At 45.1% G+C, this 25,407-nt stretch overlaps 2 protein-coding genes across 4 annotated transcripts in view; one reads left to right on the forward strand and one right to left on the reverse strand.

Annotated features, from left to right (window-relative positions):
- The window catches only part of ATP5PD (ATP synthase peripheral stalk subunit d), a 19,986-nt gene extending 13,165 nt beyond the window's left edge, over positions 1 to 6,821 (reverse strand). Inside the window, exon 1 of one of the 3 annotated variants that reach the window (XM_056550302.1) lies at positions 6,682 to 6,821. The gene's annotated coding sequence lies outside the window, so the exon portion shown is untranslated. Of the gene's footprint in view, positions 1 to 1,452; positions 1,611 to 6,632 lie in introns of those variants that run through there. The other 2 variants (XM_056550303.1, XM_056550301.1) reach the window with 2 other exon arrangements.
- KCTD2 (potassium channel tetramerization domain containing 2) lies at positions 6,816 to 25,407 on the forward strand. Its single transcript, XM_056550300.1, has 6 exons — positions 6,816 to 7,116; positions 10,469 to 10,577; positions 15,936 to 16,027; positions 16,338 to 16,433; positions 19,637 to 19,762; positions 24,763 to 25,407. The coding sequence occupies exons 1-6, from the start codon at positions 6,820 to 6,822 to the stop codon at positions 24,790 to 24,792; spliced, it is 750 nt and encodes a 249-aa protein (XP_056406275.1). The 5' UTR covers positions 6,816 to 6,819; the 3' UTR covers positions 24,793 to 25,407.

Consider the following 25,407-nt stretch of genomic DNA (forward strand, 5'->3'; position numbering starts at 1 on the left):
ATGACCCCCCCCCGGGGAATTTGCACGGGGTGCCTGCTGATAGATATCAGCAGTCACCCCGGCCCGGTCCCCGCCCGGCGCGCGGCGGGGACCGAAATTCCCACGGGCGTATGGATACGCCCTTCGTCCCAGACGGGTTAAAGGGAACCCGTCATTAAGTTTTACCATATTTAACGAGTGGCAACACGTAATAGAGGTTAATATCATGTGTCCTACCATGTTTGGATGTCTGCTGGCATGTCTGTAAATGTGGCAAAAACAACTTTAATAACTGTCACATGCAGTATGTAAATGAGACTTAAGTAGTCACCAAGCATGCTCAAGTAGTCACCAAGCATGCTCAAGTAGTCACCAGGCATGCGGCCTGCTGAAGAAGTCACGGCTCCCCACGCTGTACTCACACTGATTCAGGCTCTAATCACTTCTATTTAGACATGATTGGCAGCCTACCCCTAAGAAATGACATCAGACCCTGACTGAGCTGCTCAATCACACCTAGATAGGTATCATTTGAGCCTGAATAGGCGCGATTACTGCTCCGGTAGTCATGACTACATTAGCAGCCGTACGCCCAACTGAGCCTCATTTACATACAGCATGTGCCCTTTTATAAAAGTTGTTTACTTCACATTTATAGATGTACCAGCGGACATCCAGACATGGCAGAACACGTGATATTAACCTCTATTATGTGTTGCCACTGATTATATAGGGTAAAACTAGTGATTGGTTACCTTTAACGGCAGTTCTTGATGGGGAGCAACGGCATTGTTAAAGGGGCCTAACAGAAACAAGACTGATGTATAAGTGTCACCTTGGTAGACAAGGGCATGCACAATGTCAGTGCTGAACAACTCTGGACATGAGATATCATTACAGAAAGATCAACCAGATAAGATCATCGTTTCCCACCCAGAAAGCCTTCCGCTGTTACAAGACTACAATTACCAGCATGCCAAGACAGACCAAAGCAAAGCAATAGATGTGGATGGAAAAAGTGCAGCTGGAGGCATCAATAGTTACATGTGTCACATCTGTATAGGGATCCACATGGGAGCTATACTGGAGAACTGCTTTTATGGGTACCATTATATATATATTAGTTTTACAACAGCTGCAGGCAACTGTTGAAGAACTAGAACTCCCAGCATGTCCGAAGGCTGTCTGGGCATTCTGGCAGTTGTAGTTTTGCATGTACCCTGGTTTGGAAAGTTCTACCAAGACCAAAGGTAGACCTTCTCCTGTGCCAAGCAGGGCACCAGTCTTTACACTCGGACTTATTGAAATGAAGAGCGGGCTCTCTCAGGCCCCTGAACGTACTGACATAAGGCACACAGGGGAGTCAGAACTTTCAAGACCGTACTATATTCGCCTGCATTACCGGACGACGGAAGCGGTCATACCGATAACACAAGCAGGCCAACAGCCACGTCCCTTGCCGCGAAGTCTCACCTGCCCGTTCTCCGACCTCCAACCTCACTTGCCGGGACACTGCAATGGCCACCGCCGAGAGTGACGTCGCACCAGGAGCCCAACAGGAACCAATCACGTACACGAGTTTGATCACGTGCCAGCCAATGACTGGGAGGATGTCAGCGTGAAGGATAACGGAGATTGGCTACCGCTTACCATGTGACCCAGGACGGGACGTGAGATTCCGTCATGACCTTGAATGGAGACGTCATGACGTCAGGCACCAGCTTTGTATCATATAACCCCATTAGGACGCATTTTTCATTTTGGTGTTTTCATTATTTTCTCTCAACTCTTTACATTTCTACCTAGAGCAGTGGTCCCCAAACTGTGGCCCTCCAGATGTTGCAAAACTACAATTCCCAGCATGCCTGGACAGCCAACGGCTGTCCAGGCATGCTGGGAATTGTAGTTTTGCAACATCTGGAGGGCCACAGTTTGGGGATCACTGACCTAGAGGGTCATATGAGGGTTTGTTTAATGCAGGAAAAATTGTACTTTGTGATGACATCACTCATCGTACCGTAAAATCTACCGCGAAAAAAATAATAATTTTGGGCCTAATTGGAAAAGAAAACAAACACAATTTTGCAGCTTTATGGTGCGTTCGCACGTACAGTATTCTGCACAGATTCGATGCACAGGATTTTCTGTGCAGTCCTTTAGTTCACATTAAAATCTGCAGCAGAAAATCCTGGGTATCAAATCTGCGCAAAATACTGTAGGTGTGAGGTACACCATTTAAAGGGGTACTCCGCCGCCCTGCTTCCGGAGCTCCGCTCCCCAGCGTCCGGAAGTTTATTGTTCCGAACGCGAAGACAACGTGTTTCGAAGGGATTCCCCCTTCTTCCTCAGGTCAGTCAGTCTGATAAAATTATATAAAAGCCCCTCCCTAATAAAAATGACCCTCCTTTTCTTATTTTACAAAAAAAAAATTACATATTTGGTATCACCGTGCGTAATTGCCTTAAAGGAAAACTGTCACCAATTTGCTCCTGCACTAACCACAGGTACTGATGAAGTGCAGGAGACACTGATTCCTATGATCCCTACCTTGGCCGGATCCGTCTGTCCATTCGCCCGCAATCTTACCTTTATTATACCTGGAAATGTGGCTGTAACTGGCATGGGGCGGGGTTTCTGTAGCTTAACTGGCACTGACATCAGCGCCGCCAGTCCGCAGCGCCGCTTATGAATATTCATCCCCCTCCCTCCAGCTCTCCCTCTCTTCGCCGCTCCTAACTGGTCCTCACTGTGCATGCGTCCCTTTCTGACATGCGCAGTGAAGTCCAGTTAGGAGCGGCGAAGAGAGGGAGAGCTGGAGGGAGGGGGGATGAATATTCATAAGTGGGCGGCGCTGCGGACGGGCGGCGCTGACGTCAGTGCCAGTTAAGCTACAGAAACCCCGCCCGTGCCAGTTACAGCCACATTTCCAGGTATAATAAAGCTAAGATTGCGGGCGAACGGCCGGACGGATCCGGCCAAGGTAGGGATCATAAGAATCAGCGTCTCATGTGACAGTTTAAAAATAATAGTGATGGCTTTCAAAAGGCAAGAAGAAAAATACAAAAATAGAAATTGGCTGTGTCCTTAAGGCAGTGTTTCCCAACCAGGGTGCCTCCAGGTGTTGCAAAACTACAACTCCCAACATGCTGGGGGTTGAAGTTTTGCAACAGCTGGAGGTACCCTGGTTGGGAAGCGCTGCCTTAAATGGGTACTCCGGTGGAAAACTTTTTTTTTTTCAAATGAACTGGTGCCAGAAAGTTAAAAAGATTTGTTAATTACTTCTATTTAAAAATCTTAATCCTTCCAGTACTTATTAGCAGTTGTATGCTAAAAAGGAAATTATTTTATTTTTGTATTTCATTTTTGCCTTGTCCACAGTGCTCTCTGCTGACACCTCTGTTTGTGTCAGGAACTGTCCAGAGCAGCATAGGTTTGCTATGGGGATTTTCTCCTGCTCTGGGCAGTTTCTGATACGGGCATCAGGTGTCAGCAGAGAGCACTATGGACAAGACAAAAAAGAAATTCAAAAAGAAAAGAATTTCCTCTGTAGCATACAGCAGCTAATAAGTGCTGGAAGGACAAATATTTTTTAATAGAAGTCATTTACAAATCTGTTTACCGTATATACTCGAGTATAAGCCGAGTTTTTCAGCACGATTTTTCGTGCTGAAAACACCCCCCTCGGCTTATACTCGAGTGAACTCTCCTCCCGCAGTGGTCTTCAACCTGCGGACCTCCAGAGGTTTCAAAACTACAACTCCCAGCAAGCCCGGGCAGCCATCGGCTGTCCGGGCTTGCTGGGAGTTGTAGTTTTGAAACCTCCGGAGGTCCGCAGGTTGAAGACCACTGCGGCCTTCAACATCATCCAGCCCCCTCTCACCCCCTTTAGTTCTGTACAGTACTCGCCTCCGCTCGGCGCTGGTCCGGTGCTGCAGGACTGTCCGGAGAGGAGGTGCACCGGTGGGATAGTGGTTCCGGGCTGCTATCTTCACCGGGGAGGCCTCTTCTAAGTGCTTCGGGCCCGGCCCCAGAATAGTCACGTTGCCTTGACGACGATGCAGAGGTACGTTCATAACCAACGTACTTCTGCGTCATTGTCAAGGCAACGCCTCTATTCTGGGCCCGCAGCGCGGAGAAGAGGCGCCCCCCGGTGAAGATATCAGCCCGGAACCACTATCCCACCGGACGACCTCCTCACCGGACAGTCCTGCAGCACCGGACCAGCGCCGAGCGGAGGCAAGTACTGTACAGAACTAAAGGGGGTGAGAGGGGGCTGGATGATGTTGAAGGCCGCAGTGGTCTTCAACCTGCAAACCTCCGGAGGTTTCAAAACTACAACTCCCAGCAAGCCCGGACAGACGATGGCTGCCCGGGCTTGCTGGGAGTTGTAGTTTTGAAACCTCTGGAGGTCCGCAGGTTGAAGACCACTGAGGGCGGATGATGACAAGAGGATGATGAAGGGGGGGGGGATGATGAAGGGGGGTGGGGATGATGACAAGGGGATGATGAAGGGGGGTGTGTGGGATGATTACAAGGGGATGATGAAGGGGGGTGGGGATGATGAAGGGGTGTGTGTGGGATGATTACAAGGGGATGATGAAGGGGGGTGGGGATGATGACAAGGGGATGATGAAGGGGGGTGGGGATGATGACAGGGGATGATAAGGGGGGGGTGGGATGATGACAAGGGGATGATGAAGGGGGGTGGGGATGATGACAGGGGATGATAAGGGGGGGGTGGGATGATGACAAGGGGATGATGACAGGTGATGATGATGAGGGTCTGGATGATGACAGGCGGTGAGGATGATGAGGATGTTAATGACGGGGGTCTGGATGATGACAGGGGGGGATGATGCATTTCCCACCCTAGGCTTATACTCGAGTCAATAACTTTTCCTGGGATTTTGGGTTGAAATTAGGGGCCTCGGCTTATACTCGGGTCGGCTTATACTCGAGTATATATGGTAACTTTTTTTTTTTTTTTTTTTTTTTTTTGGCACCAGTTGATTTAAAAAAAAAAATATATATATAAAAAAAAAGGTTTTCTTATTGCATTGTGCCCTCTGCTACAGGCACTGTACAGGGTGTATGGAGAAAAGTTTGCAGGTTATACATGGATGATGGATTAATCAGGGCACCTCCCACTGCTTCCCCAGAGAGGAGTCACATGACCACCCTGCTGCGACACGTAATAATAAGGCTCCTTTCAAACTACAAAAATCGTTTTTAAACATCCGTATGAAGTTCCGTCTGAAAACAAGCTGAAAACGGGAGTAACAAAATCCTATACGTCCGTTAGAAAATCCCATTATATTCTATGGGATTTTTCTAATAGCCGCTTTTAACCTGTTTTAGGCCTCTTTCACACTATGAAATTGTTCCGTTTAGGAACTTCCGTCAGAAGTTCCGTCACTATATCGGGGAAAACCGGCCGTTACAAAACCTCTGACGGCCGTGACTAAATCGCATTGCAGCCTATGGGGCTTTGTTACTGCCCGTTTGCACCCGTATATGCCCGCAATTCCTTACGGACGTTATATAGTGACGGGACATCGTGGCGGAAAAATTACTACATGCAGTCATTTTTCCGCCACGATGTCCCGTCACTGTATAACGTCCGTAATGAATTACGGGCATATACGGGTGCAAACGGGCAGTTACAAAACCCCATAGGCTGCAATGCGATTTAGTCACGGCCGTCAGGGGTTTTGTAACGGCCGGTTTTCCCCGATATATATAGACATTTATCAAAGGGTTTAGTCAGGTTTTCTTTACTATAATTGTCGCAAAATTGTCGCAACTGCGACTACGCGATTTTTCGTGCAACATTTTGACTGGAAAGCGAGAAAAGCAAGTTTTCCAAAAACTAACTACGTAGTAATAATTTTAAAATGGACTACGGGTAGTCAGGTATTTATTAACTGCGACAGTCGCAACTGCGCAAAAAAAAAGTCGCAACAGGGTTAAAAATTGACTAAATTTACTCCAGCTCAAACATGGAGCAGAAAAAGCTACTACCAAAGTAAAAAAAGAAGAAATTGCTTACGTGAAAGAAAATTATCAACAGGCTGAAACCAGTTGATAAATAAGTCACACATAAGCAAAAAAAAAGTAAGGAAAAAAATACTAAAAAAAAGAATACATAAGCAAACATTGATAAATGTCCCTCATAGTGACGGAACTTCTGACGGAAGTTCCTAAACGGAACAATTTCATAGTGTGAAAGAGGCCTTAGTCCGTTATTGATAACGGCCGTTATTTTGTGACGGTAGATAGTAACGGGAGAAATAGTCCATGCACTATTTCTTCCGTACTATCTTCTGTCACAAAATTACGGCCGTTATCAATAACGGACTATAACGGGTTAAAACGGCTATTAGAAAAATCCCATAGACCAGTGATCTTCAACCTGCGGACCTCCAGATGTTGCAAAACTACAACTCCCAGCATGCCCGGACAGCCGTTGGCTGTCCGGGCATGCTGGGAGTTGTAGTTTTGCAACATCTGGAGGCGCGCAGGTTGGAGACCACTGCCATTGACTATAATGGGATTTTCTAATGGATGTATAGGATTTTGTTACTGCTGGTTTTCAGACGGAACTTCATACAGATGTAAAACGGAGGATTTTTGTAGTGTGAACCAAGCCTAACCGTGTTTTGTCACGACATCCAGCAGGTGGTGCTCTGCTGTAGTGGTCACCTGCTGCCCTCTGGGGGTACCAATATGGCCGTATTTGTGCCCTCGGAAGTGACGTCACGGCGCCCCGGAAGCCTGTACCACCGAGGCTGCGGTGTTATGGCTCCGCCGCTCTCCTGGTTCTGTTTGGTTTGAGCCGTCATGGCAGAACCACAGAGAGAAGCAGCGGAGCCGGTGGGAGCACGGGTGACCCCGCACAGCCTGAACATACCCAGTCCCCGCAGCGGACCCCCGAGCCCCGGCCTCTCCTGCTCTGCCCCTCGAAGCCCCCGCAGCCCCGGACAGCAGGAGAACAACACCGGCAGAACGGGAGGAAAGTGGGTCCGGCTGAATGTGGGCGGCACGTACTTTGTGAGCACCAAGCAGACCCTGTGCCGGGAGCCCAAGTCATTCCTGTACCGACTGTGCCAGGAGGAGCCGGGCCTGGACTCTGACAAGGTGCCACCTGCCTGGCATCTGCATATTATTCTATAGTACATGTGTTTCCCAACCAGGGTGCCTCCAGCAGTTGCAATACTGTCCAGCCATCCTGGGAGTTGTAGTTTAGCAACAGCTGGAGGCACACTGGTTGGGAAACACTGCTATATAGTGCACATCTCTTGGGCTGCTTGCAAAACTACATCTACCAGCATAGCCAGCAACTGTCTGGGAATGCTGGGAGTTTTAGTTTTGCGACAGATGGAGATCACCGCTATAGTAGATATATATCCCCTGGGGTAGTGTTTCTCAACCAGGGTGCCTCCAGCTGTTGCAAAACTACAGCTTCCAGCATGCCCAGACATCCTTGGGTGGGCTGGGCATGCTGGGAGTTGTAGTTTTGCAACCGCTGGAGGCACCCTGGTTAGGAAACACTGCCCTGGCTATGTGGCCCAATACTGTTCTGTTGTTGGGCATCCAATACCACCAACAGGAATTAAATCAGTCTAAACTAGAGCAATGATGGTGGTTTAGGTTTATTCATTTTTGCAGATGGCTTTTATTTTTTATTTTTTTAGAGGGGTGGGGGTTTAGTGCATGCTTGTGTACCAACTCATTTCTGTTTAGCAGTATGTTCATACGCAGATTTAGTTTATAGAACCTGTCATCTTTCACCAGCACTAAACTATTGGTAAAGGCCTGACCCTACCCTAAAAAAAAAAAACTGGAATATTGCAGGCACAGATCTGGGAATGGTAAGTAACGTAGTCACTGACAACATTAATATTCCCAGATCTGTGCCTGCAATATTCCTGTTTTAAAAAAAAAATATATATATTTTTTTTGGGTAGGGTCAGATGTGCCGTATTTGCTGCTGCAAAATCGGCTGCCAAAAATACACAGCAAAATACGTCCCGTGTGACCCTACACTTAATATGTAAATGAAGTATCTTGGTTCGAGGGGTGTGTTCCCAAGCCCAGGGCGCATGTGAAGTCCAGCAGGAATCTTCATAGGAAATGCTTCCTCCTCTTTGCTGAGCCTCCTATGCTGCAGAATGGAGCTCCACTCTGCAGCTACACCCCTCGCCAACTTGGGAAGTCTCTCGTGAGCAGAGTTTTTACTTTGTCTGCTGTGGCCGGCTGCATGTGCAGAGGATAGGAGTGTGACTGCAGAGCGAAGCTCCATTCTGCAACATAGGAGGCTGAGCACAAGGGAGGGATTTTTTTTCTATGAAGAGTCAAACCAGACATCACTGTGCATCAGGATACCCCAATAAAGAAGAACTCCTGCCAAAATAAACATATCCCTTATCGACAGGATAGAGGAAAGTAGCTGATTGGGGGGGGAGGGGGTGTCTGATAGAGATGAGCGAACTTACAGTAAATTCGATTCATCACAAACTTCTCGGCTCGGCAGTCGATGTCTTTTCCTGCATAAATTAGTTCAGCTTTTCGGTGCTCCGGTGGGCTGGAAAAGGTGGATACAGTCCTAAGAGACTCTTTCCTAGAAATGTATCCACCTTTTCCAGCCCACCGGAGCACCTGAAGGCTGAACTAATTTATGCAGGAAAAGTCGTCGACTGCCGAGCCGAGAAGTTCGCGATGAATCAAATTTACTGTAAGTTCGCTCATCTCTAGTGTCTGACGACTGGGATGGGATCACAGCTCTATGTGAAAAGTTCTTGTTGTCTACTGGTAGATGGCGCTCCCTCCATTCATTACTAAGAGAGCGCCGATGTTGCCCGAGTGCTGTACTCTGGTCTTTTCGGCACTCTCATAGAAATGAATGGAGCGTGCGCTCCTCACTGTATGCAGGGTCCCGTCCAGGTCAAAGCGGGGGGTCCCAGTGCTCGGACCCCCGCGATCAGCTACTTATCAATTTTCCTTTGGATAGGGGATAAGTTTATTTTTGTCGGATTTATCCTTAAACATATTAAGAAGGAATATTGTTGGAACTGAAATCCACAAACAAATCCTAATACGCTCATGAATAAAGCCCTAAATCTGTGCAAAAAGATAGGCTGCAATCTCCCAGCCAACGCTACATTGGTATGGAGTGGTACTGCTGCACACTGGCTGGTACTGTTCCTGTGGCAACATCTCGATGCCTGGACAGTATCAGGCGTGGGTCCTGTTCTAATAAAGGGACTTGTGTGGGATACTTGTTCTGTCCAGAACACAGCACAACAACTCTCACCCAGCGTGCAGTAACATCTCTCTACAAACACCTTAAATATACTTAGTGGTGTTTCTTTGATCATACAGTGGTCCCTCAAGTTACAATATTAATTGGTTCTGGGACGACCATTGTATGTTGAAACCATTGTATGTCTTGAGACCATAACTCTATGGAAACCTGGTAATTGGTTCTAAAGGCACCAAAATGTCATCCAAAAATAGGAAAAAGTGAGGATTAAAGAAAAATAAGTAGATAACTAATATAGATAAAGCAAATCCTTACATATAAAAGTGAGAAAGATCTGCTGGGAGCTATAAATCACTGTCTATGTCAGTGTTTCCCAAGCAGGGAGCCTCCAGCTGTTGCAAAACTACAACTCCCAGCATGCCCGGACAGCCAAAGGCTGTCCGGGCATGCTGGGAGTTGTACTTTTGCAACAGCTGGGGCCACCCTGCTTGGGAAACACTGGTCTATGTAGAGGACAGGAGCTTCTTTGGGGTCCTGTACAGAACACACTGTCCCAAAAAAGTAATGGAGTCACCCTCACCTGGTGTCCAAAGGAGCAGCTAACCCTGGCACAGGTAAAGAGTACAGAACATGTAATACCAGACACCAGTCAGTGCATGCGCTTCAGTAATACAGGGGTTTTACCAGTGAATGCCCATTTTGATTGGTCGGTTCTTCCAGCCATTGACACGTTTCACAGATCTGGACTGTAGGTAGCATTGTATGTTGAGTCTGGTTTCAACTTACGATGGTCCAGAAAAGACCATTGTATGTTGAAACTATTGTATGTTGAGGCCATTGTAAGTTGAGGGATCACTGTATTTGTCTCAGCTTTTCATGTGCAATAAAATGCCTTTGAGCACATGCATGCCATCTTGGTAAGACAACCCACAGACTCTAATTCCAGGAAATGAAAAAGATGACTTTAAATTTCAGTACCCAAGCAGCAGTTAGCAGTTTTTTTTTTTTTTCGTGCACCGGACATACAGATGTAAAAAGGGATTTACTTGCACTTAGGACCCTTATTGTAAAAGATGCTGATTTTTTTTTGTTCATTTTTAGGGATCATAAATAATTTTCATTACATTTGCTAACGAAGCAGACAATTATTCATGAAGTACATACATAGAATGTATAACTGTACGTATTGTCTACAGCTGGTAATGGTTTTGTCTCTGGATGTTGTAGGATGAGACCGGAGCGTATCTTATTGATCGGGACCCTACATATTTTGGACCCATTCTGAACTATTTACGACATGGCAAGTTGATCCTTAATAAAGAGCTAGCTGAGGAAGGTAAGGCTTACCAGTCTATAAGTGCCCCCCCAACAGTTATCAGTTAGGGCATACCATTTGTAAGGGGTTTTGGCGTCTTTATTCTGTACAAAACCATTTTGTAGGTGGGTAATGTCAGACAGCCATTGCAGACCCTGTTCAATGCCTCTATGACAGTCGTAGGCCATCTACAAGAATTATTTTTTTTACAGGCTAGATGCCAAAACCACTTACAGAGGGTATGCCTTGAATGTTGACATGAATTCATGTGTTGACAGTTTAGCCGGAGTAATTCATGTGGCACTTTAAGCTAGAAGTTCTGCCAGTCTAGTTTGTAGCATCATGTGACTGCATCATTGTACTATTTTTCTATGGGTCTGACATTGAGCATCCAATTGGGTGCAGCGGTCATATTTCTTTGTCCAGAGGGTATTCTGTGTATGGTTGTCTTTAAATTCACAATTTGGGGGAAACATTGGGGTCAATCCATTTTGTGTCAATATTAGAATAAATCCAAGCATAAATAAAGCTGGTAATACACATAAGATAGCAGTTTGGAATCCTTCCAGTCCCTCCATACACACAAATGCTTTTGTTCTAAGGGTCAAAATGCTCCCATTTTCTTTCAACAAATATTGGGAACAGATCAAAGCACATTAGACAGGATCACTGTTACGCCGAGCGCTCCGGGTCCCCGCTCCTCCCCGGAGCGCTCGCAGCGTTTACCTGCTCGCAGCAACCCGGTCAGACCCGCTGACCGGGAGCGCTGCAATAGTGTCCCTAGCAGGGATGCAATCCGCGATGCGGGACGCGCCCGCTCGCGGTTCGCATCCCAGCCTCCTTACCGGACCCGTCCTCCGTCTGTTCAGTCCCGGCGCGCGCGGCCCCGCTCCCTAGGGCGCGCACACCGGCTCTCTGCGATTTAAAGGGCTAGTGCGCCGCTGATTGGCGCCTGGCCCAAATTAGTGAATTCACCTGTGCACTGGTCTATATCACCTCACTTCCCCTTCCCTGTATTGCCGGATCTTGTTGCCATTGTGCCAGTGAAAGTGTTCCTTGTATGTCCCAAGCCAGTGTTCCAGACCTCCTGCCGTTGCCCCTGACTACGATCCTTGCTGCCTGCCCTGACCTTCTGCTACGTCCGACCTTGCTCTTGCCTAATCCCTTGTACCGCGCCTATCTCAGCAGTCGGGGTTGAGTCGCTATCGGGTGGAACGAACTGGGGGTTACCTGCCACAGCAAGTCCATCCCGCTTTGGGGCGGGCTCTGGTGAATACCAGTAACCCCTTAGACTCCGTTCCCCTGGTACGGCCCACGTCATCACCTCACTGACACAGAGGATCCACCACCAGTATCCTCTCAGTACCCGGATCCTGACAATCACCATAACAATATGCTCTTACTTAGTGGATCCTGCATGTCACCCAGTCAGATGCTATATGCCCAGCAGAGCTGAGTGGAATTGTTGTGTTAGGGTCCCATCCAAAGTAAGGCCACCTCCGCATGGTGGATGGGACACCTCCTTCAATAAGGTTATGTGTATGTCACACATTTTTGACTAGCGTACTCGACTATGCTTTCTAACAGTCGAGTACCCTAGTCAAAAATGTGTGACATACACATAACCTTATTGAAGGAGTCATGTTGTTTCCCTTGCTTGTAGAGTGGTGCACAGTATAAATAATACCAAAAAGAAGGTTGCAGCAGCACTCTTGGTAAAAAAAAAATGTAGGCGCTTAGCACACTGTTTGATCAAAATGTGTCCCTTCCACCACGCGGAGGTGGCCTTACTTTGGGTGGGACCCTAACACAACAATTCCACTCGGCTCTGCTGGGCATATAGCATCTGACTGGGTGACATGCAGGATCCACTGTCTATTAAAAAGGCCTCCTGTGAACAGGGAGGGGTGCACGGCTAAAGAAGGCACCACGCCCCCTAACTTGCATGTCACCCAGTCAGAGGCTATATGCCCAGCAGAGGTGAGGAATTGTTGTGTTAGGGTCCCATCCGAAGTAAGGCCACCTCTGCGTGGAGGATGGGGGTGCTGCTGCAAACTTCTTTTTGTATACTTTGTATTTGCCACAGCAGCGTGCACCCATGTATTAGGTAGTTGTGCTGGCTATTTATTTTTTATTCTTTTGCTGCACAGTATAAATAAATTGCATAACTACTGTTGGGTTTGTTTCAGCAGATGTATGGGCATATGTGGGGTAACAGACTCATATAAGATCCTCCAGTACATGATTACATTATGACAGTAAAGGACAGCCCTAGTCATTTACTAATTCAGTGCATTGTGTTTTAGTGGGGTATTTGTCCTTAGCAACCAGTTAGATACCAGCACTCATTTATTTCTGTTCAAGCCTAATAACAAAAAAAATTTTGGTTGGCATGGGCAAATCCTTCACCAGTTTATACAGGTGAGACGTACTGTTTTTCAGAATGGTAAGCTTTCATCTCTTCTTAGGGCCTCATTCACATTTTCGTCCGAGACTCAGTTTGGGGCCTTCGTCATAGTTAGTTCATTGCAGAACAACTGAGCCGTCTGATGTACAATGATCATCAAAGGATCCTATTGTCTTTAATGGGATCTGTCAAGTTTCTGTCCGTTTGTTTATTTATAAAGATGAGCGAACTTACTGTGATTCGATTCGTTACGAACTTCTCGGCTTGGCAGTTGCTGACTTTAGTCTGCATAAATGAGTTCAGCTTTCAGGTGCTCCCGTGGGCTGGAAAAGGGGGATACAGTCCTAGGAGAATCTTTTCTAGGACTGTATCCACCTTTTCCAGCCCACGGGAGCACCTGAAAGCTGAACTCATTTATGCAGACTAAAGTAAGCAACCGCTGAGCCGCGAAGCTTGTGACAAATCGAATCACTGTAAGTTCGCTCATCATATTTATGTAGCAGGATTTGAGCAGACAAAAATATTAATTGCAGAATCAGTGACTTCTGCCACTGAGCTCCAATGCAAATGTGAACATTGCCTAAGTGGTGCAATAGACCTATGGAATTTCAAGCTTAAGACATCTATGGTTTAGTGGTACCCTACATAGTATAAAGCCACCTACACAAGTTTAAAAAAAGTTATGAACACCATTACTATCTTAAGGTGTATGAGGGGCTGACAGCTACTGGTGGTGCACATAGAGAGCTTCATTATCACCAGTTCTTTAAAGGGAAACTGACAGCTGGTTCACCCACCTTAAACTCAAAGCACAGGGTTATAGTGCGGGTGAACCAGGTTAAAATGATGTGTTACTTACTAAGATCGGTGCCGCCGTTTCAGAGATGCTACCGGTATTAGCCCTTTGCACAATGGAGACAGCATAACCATCGCCCGCCAATGTGTGCACGATGGCCGATGCATATGGGAGCAGAGGGCAGGAAGGCAGAGAGTTGGGTATGCCGACTCCCGCCTCTTGTACAAAGAGGGTTAAAGGGGTACTCCGGTGAAAACCTTTTATCTTTTAAATCAACTGGTGGCAGAAAGTTAGAAACATATTTGTAAATTACTTCTATTAAAAAATCTTAATCCTTCCAGTACTTATTAGCTGCTGAATGCTACAGAGGAAATTCCTTTCTTTTTGGAACACTGATGACATCACGAGCACAGTGCTCTCTGCTGACATCTCTGTCCATTTTAGCAACCATGCATAGCAGATGTATGCTAAGGGCAGCATGGTGGCTCAGTGGTTAGCACTGCTGCCTTGCAGTGCTGGGGACTTGGGTTCAAATCCCACTAAAGACAACAATAAATAAAGTGTTATCATTATTATTATAATAATAACGTCAGCAGAGAAACTGTGCTCATGATGTCATCAGAGAGCATTCCAAAAAGAAAATAATTTCCTCTGTAGTATTCAGCAGCTAATAAGTACAGGAAGGATTAAGATTTTTTAATAGAAGTAATTTACAAATATGTTTACATTTCTGCCACCAGTTGGTTTAATAGAAAAAAGGTTTTCATCGGAGTACCCCTTTAATTACTATATTAGCAATGCAGGCTTTTACTAGCTGTATCCGGTGAGTTATAAATCCTTTTAATTAGGGATCGACCGATTATTGGTATGGCCGATATTATCGGCCGATAATCACGATTTTGGGCATTATCGGTATCGGCAATTATCTTGCCGATAAGCCGATAATTCCCCACCGCACCGCGACCGCCACCCCCTCGACCCGCCGCACCGCCGACCCACCGCACCCCCCACCGTGATGCTAGGCGGTATACCGGTATGGATTTTTTCCCATATCGCTATACCGGTCGGGCCCCTCCCCCACCCTCCCAGTCAATAAAAAAATTTAACTTACCCGTAATGGGGGTGGTCCGGGCCATCCATCCATCGTTCCTGTAGCGTCCGGGGGCGTTCTGGGTGGAGGGTGGTCCGGTCCGGGCTGTCCTTCTTCTCCCACGGTCTTCTTCTCCACTCCAGGCAGGCTCCGGCCTAGTATGCTGCATAGACGCCGCTACGCCGTGACGTCAGGTGCGTCGCTGCGCACGGGCGTCACTGCGCAGCGACGTCTATGCAGCGTACTAGGCCGGAGCCTGCCCGGAGTGGAGAAGATGACCGCCGGAGAAGAAGGACAGCCCGGACCGGACCACCCTCCACCCGGAACACCCCCGGACGCTACAGGAACGATGGATGGATGGCCCGGATCACCCTGTCAGGTAAGGGGAGAGAAGCGGGTGGTGGCGGCGGCGGCGGCCTATGGCCCCGCAAAAGCCACTGCAGATCATTGATTTAAAGCGCCCGCTTTAAATCAATGATCTGCAGCGGTGTCGCAGGGGGTTAAATAGCCGATAACTTATACCGGAATATCGGTATAAGTTATCGGCTATCGGCCCTAACCTGCACCGATTATCGGTATCGGCCCTAAAAAAACGATATCGGTCGATCCCTACTTTTAATCTGGTTCACCAGCACTATATCCCTGTGTATTGGGTTCAGTGTGGGTAAACCAGTCAGTTTCTAGCAGTAGTGAATCTGAATTTCTAATCTTTTTATGGGAAAATCCTAAAAGCTACTGACCAATACCTTTTGTGCTAAATGGAGATTTTACAGCTATTGATATTGTACAGCTACTTTACCTTGAGCACTTTGCCATGAGAACCTTTAAATTGGTGGCACTGTGTTGTATCATATTAGAAACTTCTAATGGAGGAAATCTTTAAGCAGATTACAGGTTGCTTGAGCCCCTTCTTTTTGTAGCAAGTGAGGGTTTTACCTTATGGATTACACAGAATTTTATGTTTTGACATGCAATGAAAATAGACTTTAGATGCATTAGTATGGAACTCCCCTTTAAATGAATATGGCTGAAATCTACATAGTAAATAATAAGTAGTTTACCACCTTTAGTTTCTTTTGCACACAGGTGTTTTGGAAGAAGCAGAGTTTTATAACATCGCTTCCCTTGTGCGGCTAGTAAAGGAGCGGATTCGAGACAATGAAAATAGAACCTCACAGGTAAATCTACTTTATAACTCGCCCAATATGCTAATCCTTCAAATGGTGATGGGCACAGCATAATGTTCACAGTTCAATAGCTCAGATTTATCACTTTGCCTGTAACTTAAATTGTCTGGTTTTGCCCTGAACAACCAATCACAGCTTAGCTTGTATATCTTAACAAGCTCTGGTTAAATGAAAGCTGTGCTATGATTGGCTGTTATGGGCAAAACATACAGTTTTGCGTCCAGGCAGATTGATAGATCTGGGCCATTGTTTTTCCCATGCAAATGCATATTTAATACTCTTCTAATTTTAATGTGTTCAGGGTCCGGTGAAGCACGTCTACAGAGTGTTACAGTGTCAAGAAGAGGAGCTCACACAGATGGTTTCCACCATGTCTGATGGTTGGAAGTTTGAGCAGGTGAGTGACCACTGTTCTGAGGTAAAACAAGAGGTTACACACTACATAGAAGTTGCATCTTTTTTCTTAATGGTATGCTTAATAGTTAAATTTAAATCTCATGAAGATGTATTCCTGTAGACTGCAAAAGTAAAATGAAGGGTCCTGTTGCATGATATTATGCATTATACCTAATACTTTCTGTAGACAGGCCAACTTACAGGTCAGTACACTCTCATAATATGTTTGCATCCTGTTTTTGAGCCCCAAAAATATTTTTTTTCAGCCTCTTGCTTGTCCTCTGTGTGCTCTGGCCCCCCACCTTCCGCCAGCATCTACACCCATCTTCAACAAAATTATTTATAGATGCCGAAAAAGCTTTTTTTTTTTTTTTTTTTTTAACATTCTCTGGGCCGGGTGTGGGATGAGACTCAAGAGGTTTGAGGGGCTGTTTATGACTTCTTATTGTCACTGTACTCTTTGGCTTGGATTCATAGCCTGGGTTCCTGCCTTCTCCTTTCTTTCCCCAGAAGGAGGACCAGGCGGGGATGTCCCTTATCCCCATTGCTATTCATCGTATCTATAGAACCACTCTCTTGAGTCCTTACATCAGCTAGTACTCTTGTTGGTATTTCAGATGTCACCTTGTCAATTGAGTTTTTTCAAAATGTTATTCCTTTATAAAAAGAATCCCTATCCTGTTGACACATCAAGATAGCTCTCAGCTGCATGCAGTCTTTACTAAATTTAAAAGGGCTATCAAAAGGCACTATAATACTGTCTCCAGGGATAAGGGTGGGGTTAACTTTCCCGACACAACATGCATAATCCTACTTGCTTACTCACACACTAGGTTGACTGGAAAAAAGGCTCTAACTGTTATTCTGATATCATCACCATTAAAATCAGTCTAGTGTACCCTTGGATCCTTCCGGCATTACTGCACATCAGATATTCTATACTTCAGTGGGATAAAGGTAGCCTGTTATTGCAAGATACTTTTCTGATGGGTAGAGATAAGTTGTATCAAGCTTGGTGGGAAGCTAGGGTTTTTGTAGTTCAACATGTATTACACCATTCTGAGTTAAGATATTATACTTTTGATGAACTTGCCAGTAAGCATGAACTTTGGTTCGGATCAATTTAGAAACATTTAGAAATAAACATTTAGAAAATACTGGGAACAACTGACCTGGAAAATTTGACCCGGCAAATAAAATAATTTGAGGCATCAAAATTCTACCACTGTACAAACTACTAGTCAGACCACACATAGAATACTGTGCACAGTACTAGGGACCAGTGTACAAGAAAGCAGGAATGTCCTGATACTGGTATTGGTAACGGGACCGATACTGGACATTTGCTAATGTACTTGTACTCGTGCAAATTTCCCTGATACCTAATCCATTACCTGACGGCAGGACCCCTGCTGGCAGGTATCATGTAGGTGCGGAGGGCCCGCCGCACTCTTCATGTGGATTAAAATGTGGCCAGTTTGGACGGCTATCCGAGCCGCCCTCTCGCTAATTCGCTCGCTAGCTGCAGGACACTTGTCTTGGATCCCCTGGCCAGTGAGCGCTCCCCTCCCATAGACATTAATTGAGTGGCGTGGTGTCACGGCCACCTGAACCCAGTGTTCAGAACACCGGGTGTCTGCATAGCGATCACAGGGGGTCCCAGCGGCCAGTCCCCTGTGATCAGACATCTTATCCCCCCATCCTTTTGATAGGGGACAAGATGTCTAGCAACGGAGTACCTCTTTAAGGTACATAGGAGGGTACCTTCTCCCTGTCACCCAGCTTTCCCTTTCTCCTGACATATAGTCCCTTCAGGAGACTAGGAAAGTTGGGTGGCAGCCAGTATACAGTACTTTCCCAGCTTTCCAAGGGATATTACCATCTCAGCATGTTGTCCCCTGTCCATACAGGATAACATGCTGATCGGTAAAGGTTGGACTGCTGGGATCCCCATTGATGCACAATGAAGGACACATGGTGCTGCATATGCACATCCTTTGTGGGCAATGCTCCATTTATTCTCTTTGGTGCCGCTGAGCGTTTTAGAGTTCAGAAATCAGAAGCGTTCGGCTGCTTCATGAAGAATAAATGGAGCAGTGCCTACTGTGCCCTTAATTTTGGGAAGAATTATATCCCCGTTTCCTGTATCGGCGGAGTTCCAGCGGTCTAACTTTCACTGATCAGCAGGTTATCCTCTATCCTATGGGGAAAAAAACACATACCTGTCACCCAGTGTGTAGGGAGTCAAAAAGTAAAAAAAGAAATAAAAAAAGAAATATATTTATATATACCCTTTCCCCATATAAAAAAAAAATCTGTTACATGATATTTAAAATAAGTATCGGTAATTGGTATCAACGAGTACTTAAAAAAAAAAAAAAAAAAAAAAAAAAATAAAAAGTTTCTGTACTTGTACTCTGTCTGTAAAAATGGTTTCAGCCCATTACTACAAGAAAGATATAATAGAACTCAAGAAGGTTCAAAGACAGGCAACCAGAGTAATAAAGGAAATGGGAGGACTACAGTACCCTGAAAGATTATCAGAATCAGAGTTTAGTTAAAAAAAAAAAAAACTGCTTTAGTGCCACAAAATAACTATGTATAAATAAATCAGGGGACAGTACAGAGATCTTTCCCTTAATCTATTTATACCCAGGACTGTATCCATAACAAGGGGGCATCCTCTATATCCAGGGAAAAGAAGGCTTCTACACCAGCACTGGTGGGAAGGTTCTTTATTACAAGAGCAGTGAGACTATGGAACTCTCTCCCCGAGGACGTGGTCATAGTGAACTCAATAGGAGAGTTCAAAAGGGTCCGGAATGCATTTCTGGAGAGTAATAACATTACAGGTTATGTATACTAAATTAAAGGAGTACTCCGGGATATGATAACTTATCCCCTATCCTAAGGATGTCAGATCGCGGGGGTCCGACCTTAGGATAGTGGATACGTTTTCATATCCCAGACAGAACATCGATCCAGGGATTTATTCTGATTCCTATATTTGGAGTCTGGAAGGACTTTTTCCTCTGGTATGGGGCAATTGGCATCAACCTCATGGAGAATATTTTTTGCTTTGGGTCAACACAGTAGGGCAAAATGGGGAACTTAGGTTGAACTTGATGGACTTTTTTAACCATATGAACTTCGTAACTATGTAATCTTGTCTTAGGAAACTAACACTTATACTTTGTATTTCAGCTTATCAGTATTGGATCTTCCTATAATTATGGGAATGAAGACCAAGCAGAATTCCTGTGTGTTGTATCCAGGGAGCTGAATAACTCCACTAATGGACTGGTCATTGAGCCTAGTGAAAAGGCAAAGGTCAGTGAGGATACAGTTTACTTCTTCAAAGAAGCATGCATTTTCTTTCTTGTATACCCTTAAAGGGAACCAAGAATTACATTTTTTTCATATATAACTCTTAGTAACACATTATATGGTAAAATCTTCATCCTTACCATCCCCGGAAGACGTTCCGGGTAAGGATATGAGGTTTGTAAGTCTCCCCTGCTGCCCCGTAAATAGGCCCCTGGGCGTGGAGCTATACCTTACCTAGTCCCATCACTTCGGCCGTAGTGACACCCCCTAGATGTGATTGACAGCCTGTATCATCGTTCTTCTCCCTAAGCAGACAGAGTAGCGTGGAGACGCAGGCTGTCAATCACGCCACGGCGGCGTCACTTTGGCCGGACCAGCGTGACTCTAGGTAAGGCTGGATTCACATCGTGATTCTTACAAACGGGGACCGGATCCGTTTGGGAGATGTGTATACCGGGCACTCCCATATCCCAGCCGGATCCAGCACCCCATCTCATTCATTTGAATGAGCCGACCGGAGTCAGATAGTGAGTCCGTTCGGCTAATTTTTGCCTTGTATCCGGTTTTGTGACAGAACTTAAAACCATAGTATATGGGTATGGTAGATAATTCTTTAAAGCCCTGTTGTCCCAAATAAAAATAAAAAACCTTACTAGTCTATTTTAACCAATTTTTCTGGCATTAGATGCTTTAGTAACGTACGAAGGGACTGACAGAGCATTGTGCTGGACAAGATTGGCATTTTACATATGGTCACCCGATGTAAAATTTTAGCTTGTCTCTATTCTAACCTTACATGACTAGGTATGAATGTCAGTGTGAAAGATATCATGTGATTTGTGAGGATGTGAAATCCTTGTGGGTAGAATTACAAAAGTAAACACTAGAAAGATTATTTTTGGTGTAATCGATTTCCCCCCCTCCCTAACATCACTGAGGAGGTAGATGGTCAGCTGCTTGCACAAATAGAGGGGGCTGTCATGGCGGGTAGTGGTAATAGTGGAATATAAAAAAAAAAATGTAATATATATAATTTGCAGGATAATTTTATGGGCTAGTATGTGGAGGCATTAGCAAGAAGTGATGCTCTGTTGGATCTGGTCGTTTCAATGTAACTGTCTGTGAAAACCATGGTAATAATGACCACAATATTGTTTTAACTTTCTATATTTTCTATACAAAAGTTATAAATATAAAGAGAACCGGTTGGGAGGGCAAGAACATATCCTCTTAAAACTGAAAAATTCCCTGGGCCAATAGCTGCACCTCAGGACAGGCTGGGAGGAGTTGTTGTAAAATACTGATGCAGATTATAAATGGGAGATTTTCCGATAACTATACTGCTAAATGTATCCCTATGGGTAACAAGTATAAACAATTAAAACTAAATCCTGCATGGCTGACAACTGATGTTAAAACTGCTATGAACTGCAAAAATTAGCTTTTTAAAATATAAATCAGAGGGTCCAGTCTTAGCTTTTAAAAATTAGGAAGAGCTTAATAAGATATGTAAAAGTGTATATAAAAAAAAGCAAATATTTACAATGAAAAACAGGTAGCCAAAGAATGCAAAACAAATCCCAAAGCATTTTTAAAATATATATATGTGAAAAAATGAGGACAGAGCATGTAGGATCCCATAAAAAATTATTAAAGAAATCCAGCATAAGAAATGTATCCCCTATCCTCGGATAGGGGATTGTGTCTGATCGCAAGGGATGCGACCACTGGAACCCCCCCGCCCCCCCCACGAACTCCCGTAGGGGGCCCCTGCTCAAGGAAATTACGTTTCACACCCAGCACATCAGCTGGTCAAAACACAACCCCTCCATTAATCTCTAGGGTGAGGTGGAGCAAGTGTACGTGCGTCTCTGCCTTTCCCTTGGAGATGAATGGGGGGGGGGGGGTGTCGGACCCCCCGCGATCACTTATTCCCTATCCTGCAGATAGGGGATAAAAATTGTTTTTGCTGGACATCTTCTTTAATAGGGAGGTGGTCCCTGGGGGTAAAGAGAAGGCTGAGCTACCGAAGGGGTTCTTAAGCTCTGTATAGGAAAAGGATATTGTTATTTATCAAAATAGGGATGGACTTGCGATACAGGGACATCATACCACTTTATAAAGCATTGGTACAGTCTCCTGGAATATGCTATTCAGTTTTGGGCACCGATTCATGAAAGAGATGTTATGGAGCTGTAAAGGGTACAAAGCCACTTAACTAAACAAAGGGGCATTAAACATATTAGCTTTGCTGAAAGATTAAAATAAATTGAATATATTTAGTCTTTGAGAAGTGACATATGATCATCTTATTTAACTATATAAATTGCCTATACAAAAAAATATGGGGAAAAAATTTCAGGTAAATCCCCCTCAAAAGACAAGGGGGCGTTCCCTCCATCTGGAGAAAAAAAAGGTTTAGTTTCCATGAGCGACTTTATCCATCCGTACCCCTTCCCTTCACCTCTTTGGTTGAACTTGATGGACATGTCTCTTTTTTTCAACTGTACTAACTATGTAATGACCACCATTCATTATGCTGTAAAAAGGCATATGTGCGGTCATTAAGAGGTTAAAGTACAGTAGATCAACGGTAACCCTTCCCGCCATATTTGTACGATTGGAATTTTCTCCACACCCTTTCCCTTAAAAAAGGGGACCCAAATGGTCTGTCCCTATCTACCTTACTTTTTGATCTAGGGCTTAACCCTTTATGACAGTACTACAGTAGGCTGTAAAGCTCACGCTGTTAGTAAATTACGCACTGCTGTTATTGGAACGCACAAAGACTATTAATGCTCTATACTATTATTGTTAAATCATTCTTTCTTTAAATTCTTCCTTTCATAGGGACTCCACATCTTCCTTCCACTTCAGCTCTTCTGATTCTATTAAACACTTGCCAACCGCCTATAGACTTAATACATCTGGGCGGTTGGCAATGAACGGTTTTAAAACTGCCAAATGGTGCAGAAGCACGCAGGTCGCATCACTGCTGCAGTAAAGAGCTGACCCTACCTTTCCAATCAATGTGTACATAGTGCTCAGTGGGTGCCGTGTATACCACTGAGCAGGAACACCCAGACCAGCTCTGCAGGCAATGTCAAGGGACTGTATTTCCCCTGTGACTGGGGCTTATATATCAGACCCACTTACATTGGTAACAATTGTGTATAATTTTTTATTTTTTAAGACAGGTTTATCATTTTGCTAATCTGTCTCTCTTCCTCCCACTTTTACATTATTCATCAGAACCTTATCCCTTCAGTCAACAGTATCCCCTGAACGTTATGGTACTTCATTTCTGTATATACTGGCTGCTGACTTCCATCCTGTGTACTGCTTTATTTAGTATAAATTGTTGCTAGACCATTATACAATTTAAGCCCTTTTCCCTCTAGTGCCATCCCTATTTTCTTCATAGATCGTAAGCTCTTGGGAATATGGGCACTCGCTGCAGAATATGTTGGCACTTTATAAATAAAGATACTTTTCATCTTAAAAAAAAAAAAACATTTTATTTTGAAACAATCAGATGCTAACAGATAATGAAGAACATAGTGACAACACAGATCTATCAAGCCACAAAGCAATATATCACACAGATGGTGCATGAGGTCCAAAATTTTGCTTTGAATGTTGGTCTCCTTCTTAACAAATCAGGCACCACCTGGGCGTCCAGTAGTTTCAGCGGATGCTGACCACACCGAAGAGAACATAGTATGGCATAAAAGGACTTCTGAAAATATGCATCTCCCTAGCCCCCAAAATGTTACCCTTGTGTGGCAAAGTAGTATACCCAGACTTTAGGGAGAGCTGGTACACCATCCACCGTAGGGAGCTACAGCTCCTCCAGCTTAATTTTTCTAATCCCACTCTGCCATACCAGATCTCAAAACAAATTCTGGAACCTCTTGAACCAATATTTAAAGAACCAGACTGGGGAGTTATGGATCACATACAAAATCTTTGGCATAAGATACATTTTGATCAGATTTGTCTATCCTAAAGCAGATGGGTAGTTTCAATCATGACTCCACTTTATCAAGAGCATGCATCAATAAAGGTAGCATTAAAGGGGTATTCCGCCCCTGGCATTTTATCCCCTATCCAAAGGATAGGGGATAAGATGTTAGATCGCCGGGGGCCCCCGGGATCGCCGCTGCGGCACCCCGCCATCATTACTGCACAGAGCGAGTTCGCTCTGTGCATAATGACGGGCGATACAGGGGCCGGAGCCGCGTGACGTCATGGCTCCGCCCCTCATGACATCACAGCCCATCCCCTTAATGCAAGTCTATGGCAGGGGGCCACGCCCCCTTCCCATAGACTTGTATTGACGGGGGCGGGCCGTGACGTCACGATGGGCGGAGCCGTGACGTAACGATGCTCCGGGCCCCTGTATTGCCCGCCATTACGTGCAGAGCGATCTTGCTCTGCGCAGTAATGATAGCGGGGTGCTGCAGCGGCGATCCCCGGGGTCCCCAGCAGCGGGACCCCGGCGATCTGACATCTTATCCCCTATCCTTTGGATAGGGGATAAGATGTCTAGTGGCGGAATACCCCTTTAAGGGGATAAAACAACTATCTTGTTTTTGGGAGTCCCCCTGGACTGCCAGCAAATTCAGATAAAGGCACCACAGATTTACTGAAGTGGTCAAGTGCATGAAGCTAGGTTGGTTTTGGATGAATAAGACTCCTGATCACCTTAGTCAGTCTTTTGGCCAAAGCCTTGATTGAAGTCTTAATGTTAGAATTAACTAAAGACACAGGGCGATGCGAGTCAGAAAGAAATAGGTTCTCCCCATCTTTCTGAATGAAGACAATGGTCACCTCATAAAATGAATTCAGTAAGTGGCCCACATTATTTTTAAAGGCCATTGCTTATGGCAAATGAAGGGTCTTAAGTAGGGGACCTACTCTTCCCATGTTGTAAATGTTCTTTAATATTTTGTTTAATTTATTGCTAAACGCTCATTGGTTCTTTTTGTCTATACTTTTAGATTCTTCAGGAGCGAGGATCCAGGATGTGACAAAGCATTGTGACCAAGATCTGTTACGGAGCTCTACCCAGGCTCTAACCAAAGCCCTCGCTGCCTGTGGAACTTTTGCTCTGTATTTTCATGTTCTCCCCTCTTCCTCAGCCAGCCTTAACACCCCAACATTACAGAGGGGGCAACGTATGAGCAAACTAAAACAGACAGTACTGTGTTTGCCATCCCTTGTCACAGGCCTGTGCTTTGTGTTGTCAGGTTATATAGGAATGATGTCAATTATTGTGGGGTGAAGGGGTTAGAGGGGGCAACTCCTACTTGTTCGGGGCTAATTGTGTTTTCTTGTGTGTCCTCTCACTTTGGCCTGCTTTACAGGAGTATATTCTGCAGTGCTCCTAGGACTTCCAGTGACATGTGGCAAACGTATTTGCTGGTTGGAATAAATTGGCCTTCCCTTGAATTATCTTCCTCTACAGTTGCCAAAAGTCTTTTTCTGTTTATTGTCTCAAGTGCTTTTACTGTGCAGTTATCTTTTTATTCTTTGCCACTCTATGGAGAAATCAATGCTTGGAGTCAATATTGAGCTCAAACTGTTCTCCACAGAATCTCATAAGCAAAAGGAGCACTGTTCCTCAAATAAATTGATGACTATTA

The sequence above is a fragment of the Hyla sarda genome, chromosome 13, assembly GCF_029499605.1.
Source record: "Hyla sarda isolate aHylSar1 chromosome 13, aHylSar1.hap1, whole genome shotgun sequence".
NCBI classification, from domain to species: Eukaryota; Metazoa; Chordata; class Amphibia; order Anura; family Hylidae; genus Hyla; species Hyla sarda.

Coding starts and splice junctions, on each gene's coding strand:
- KCTD2 (XM_056550300.1), top strand. CDS start 6,820: ATGGCAGAACCACAGAGAGAAGCAGCGGAGCCGGTGGGAGCACGGGTG. Junction 10,578..15,935: donor TAAAGAGCTAGCTGAGGAAG/GTAAGGCTTACC, acceptor TTTTGCACACAG/GTGTTTTGGAAGAAGCAGAG. Junction 16,434..19,636: donor ATGGTTGGAAGTTTGAGCAG/GTGAGTGACCAC, acceptor TTTGTATTTCAG/CTTATCAGTATTGGATCTTC.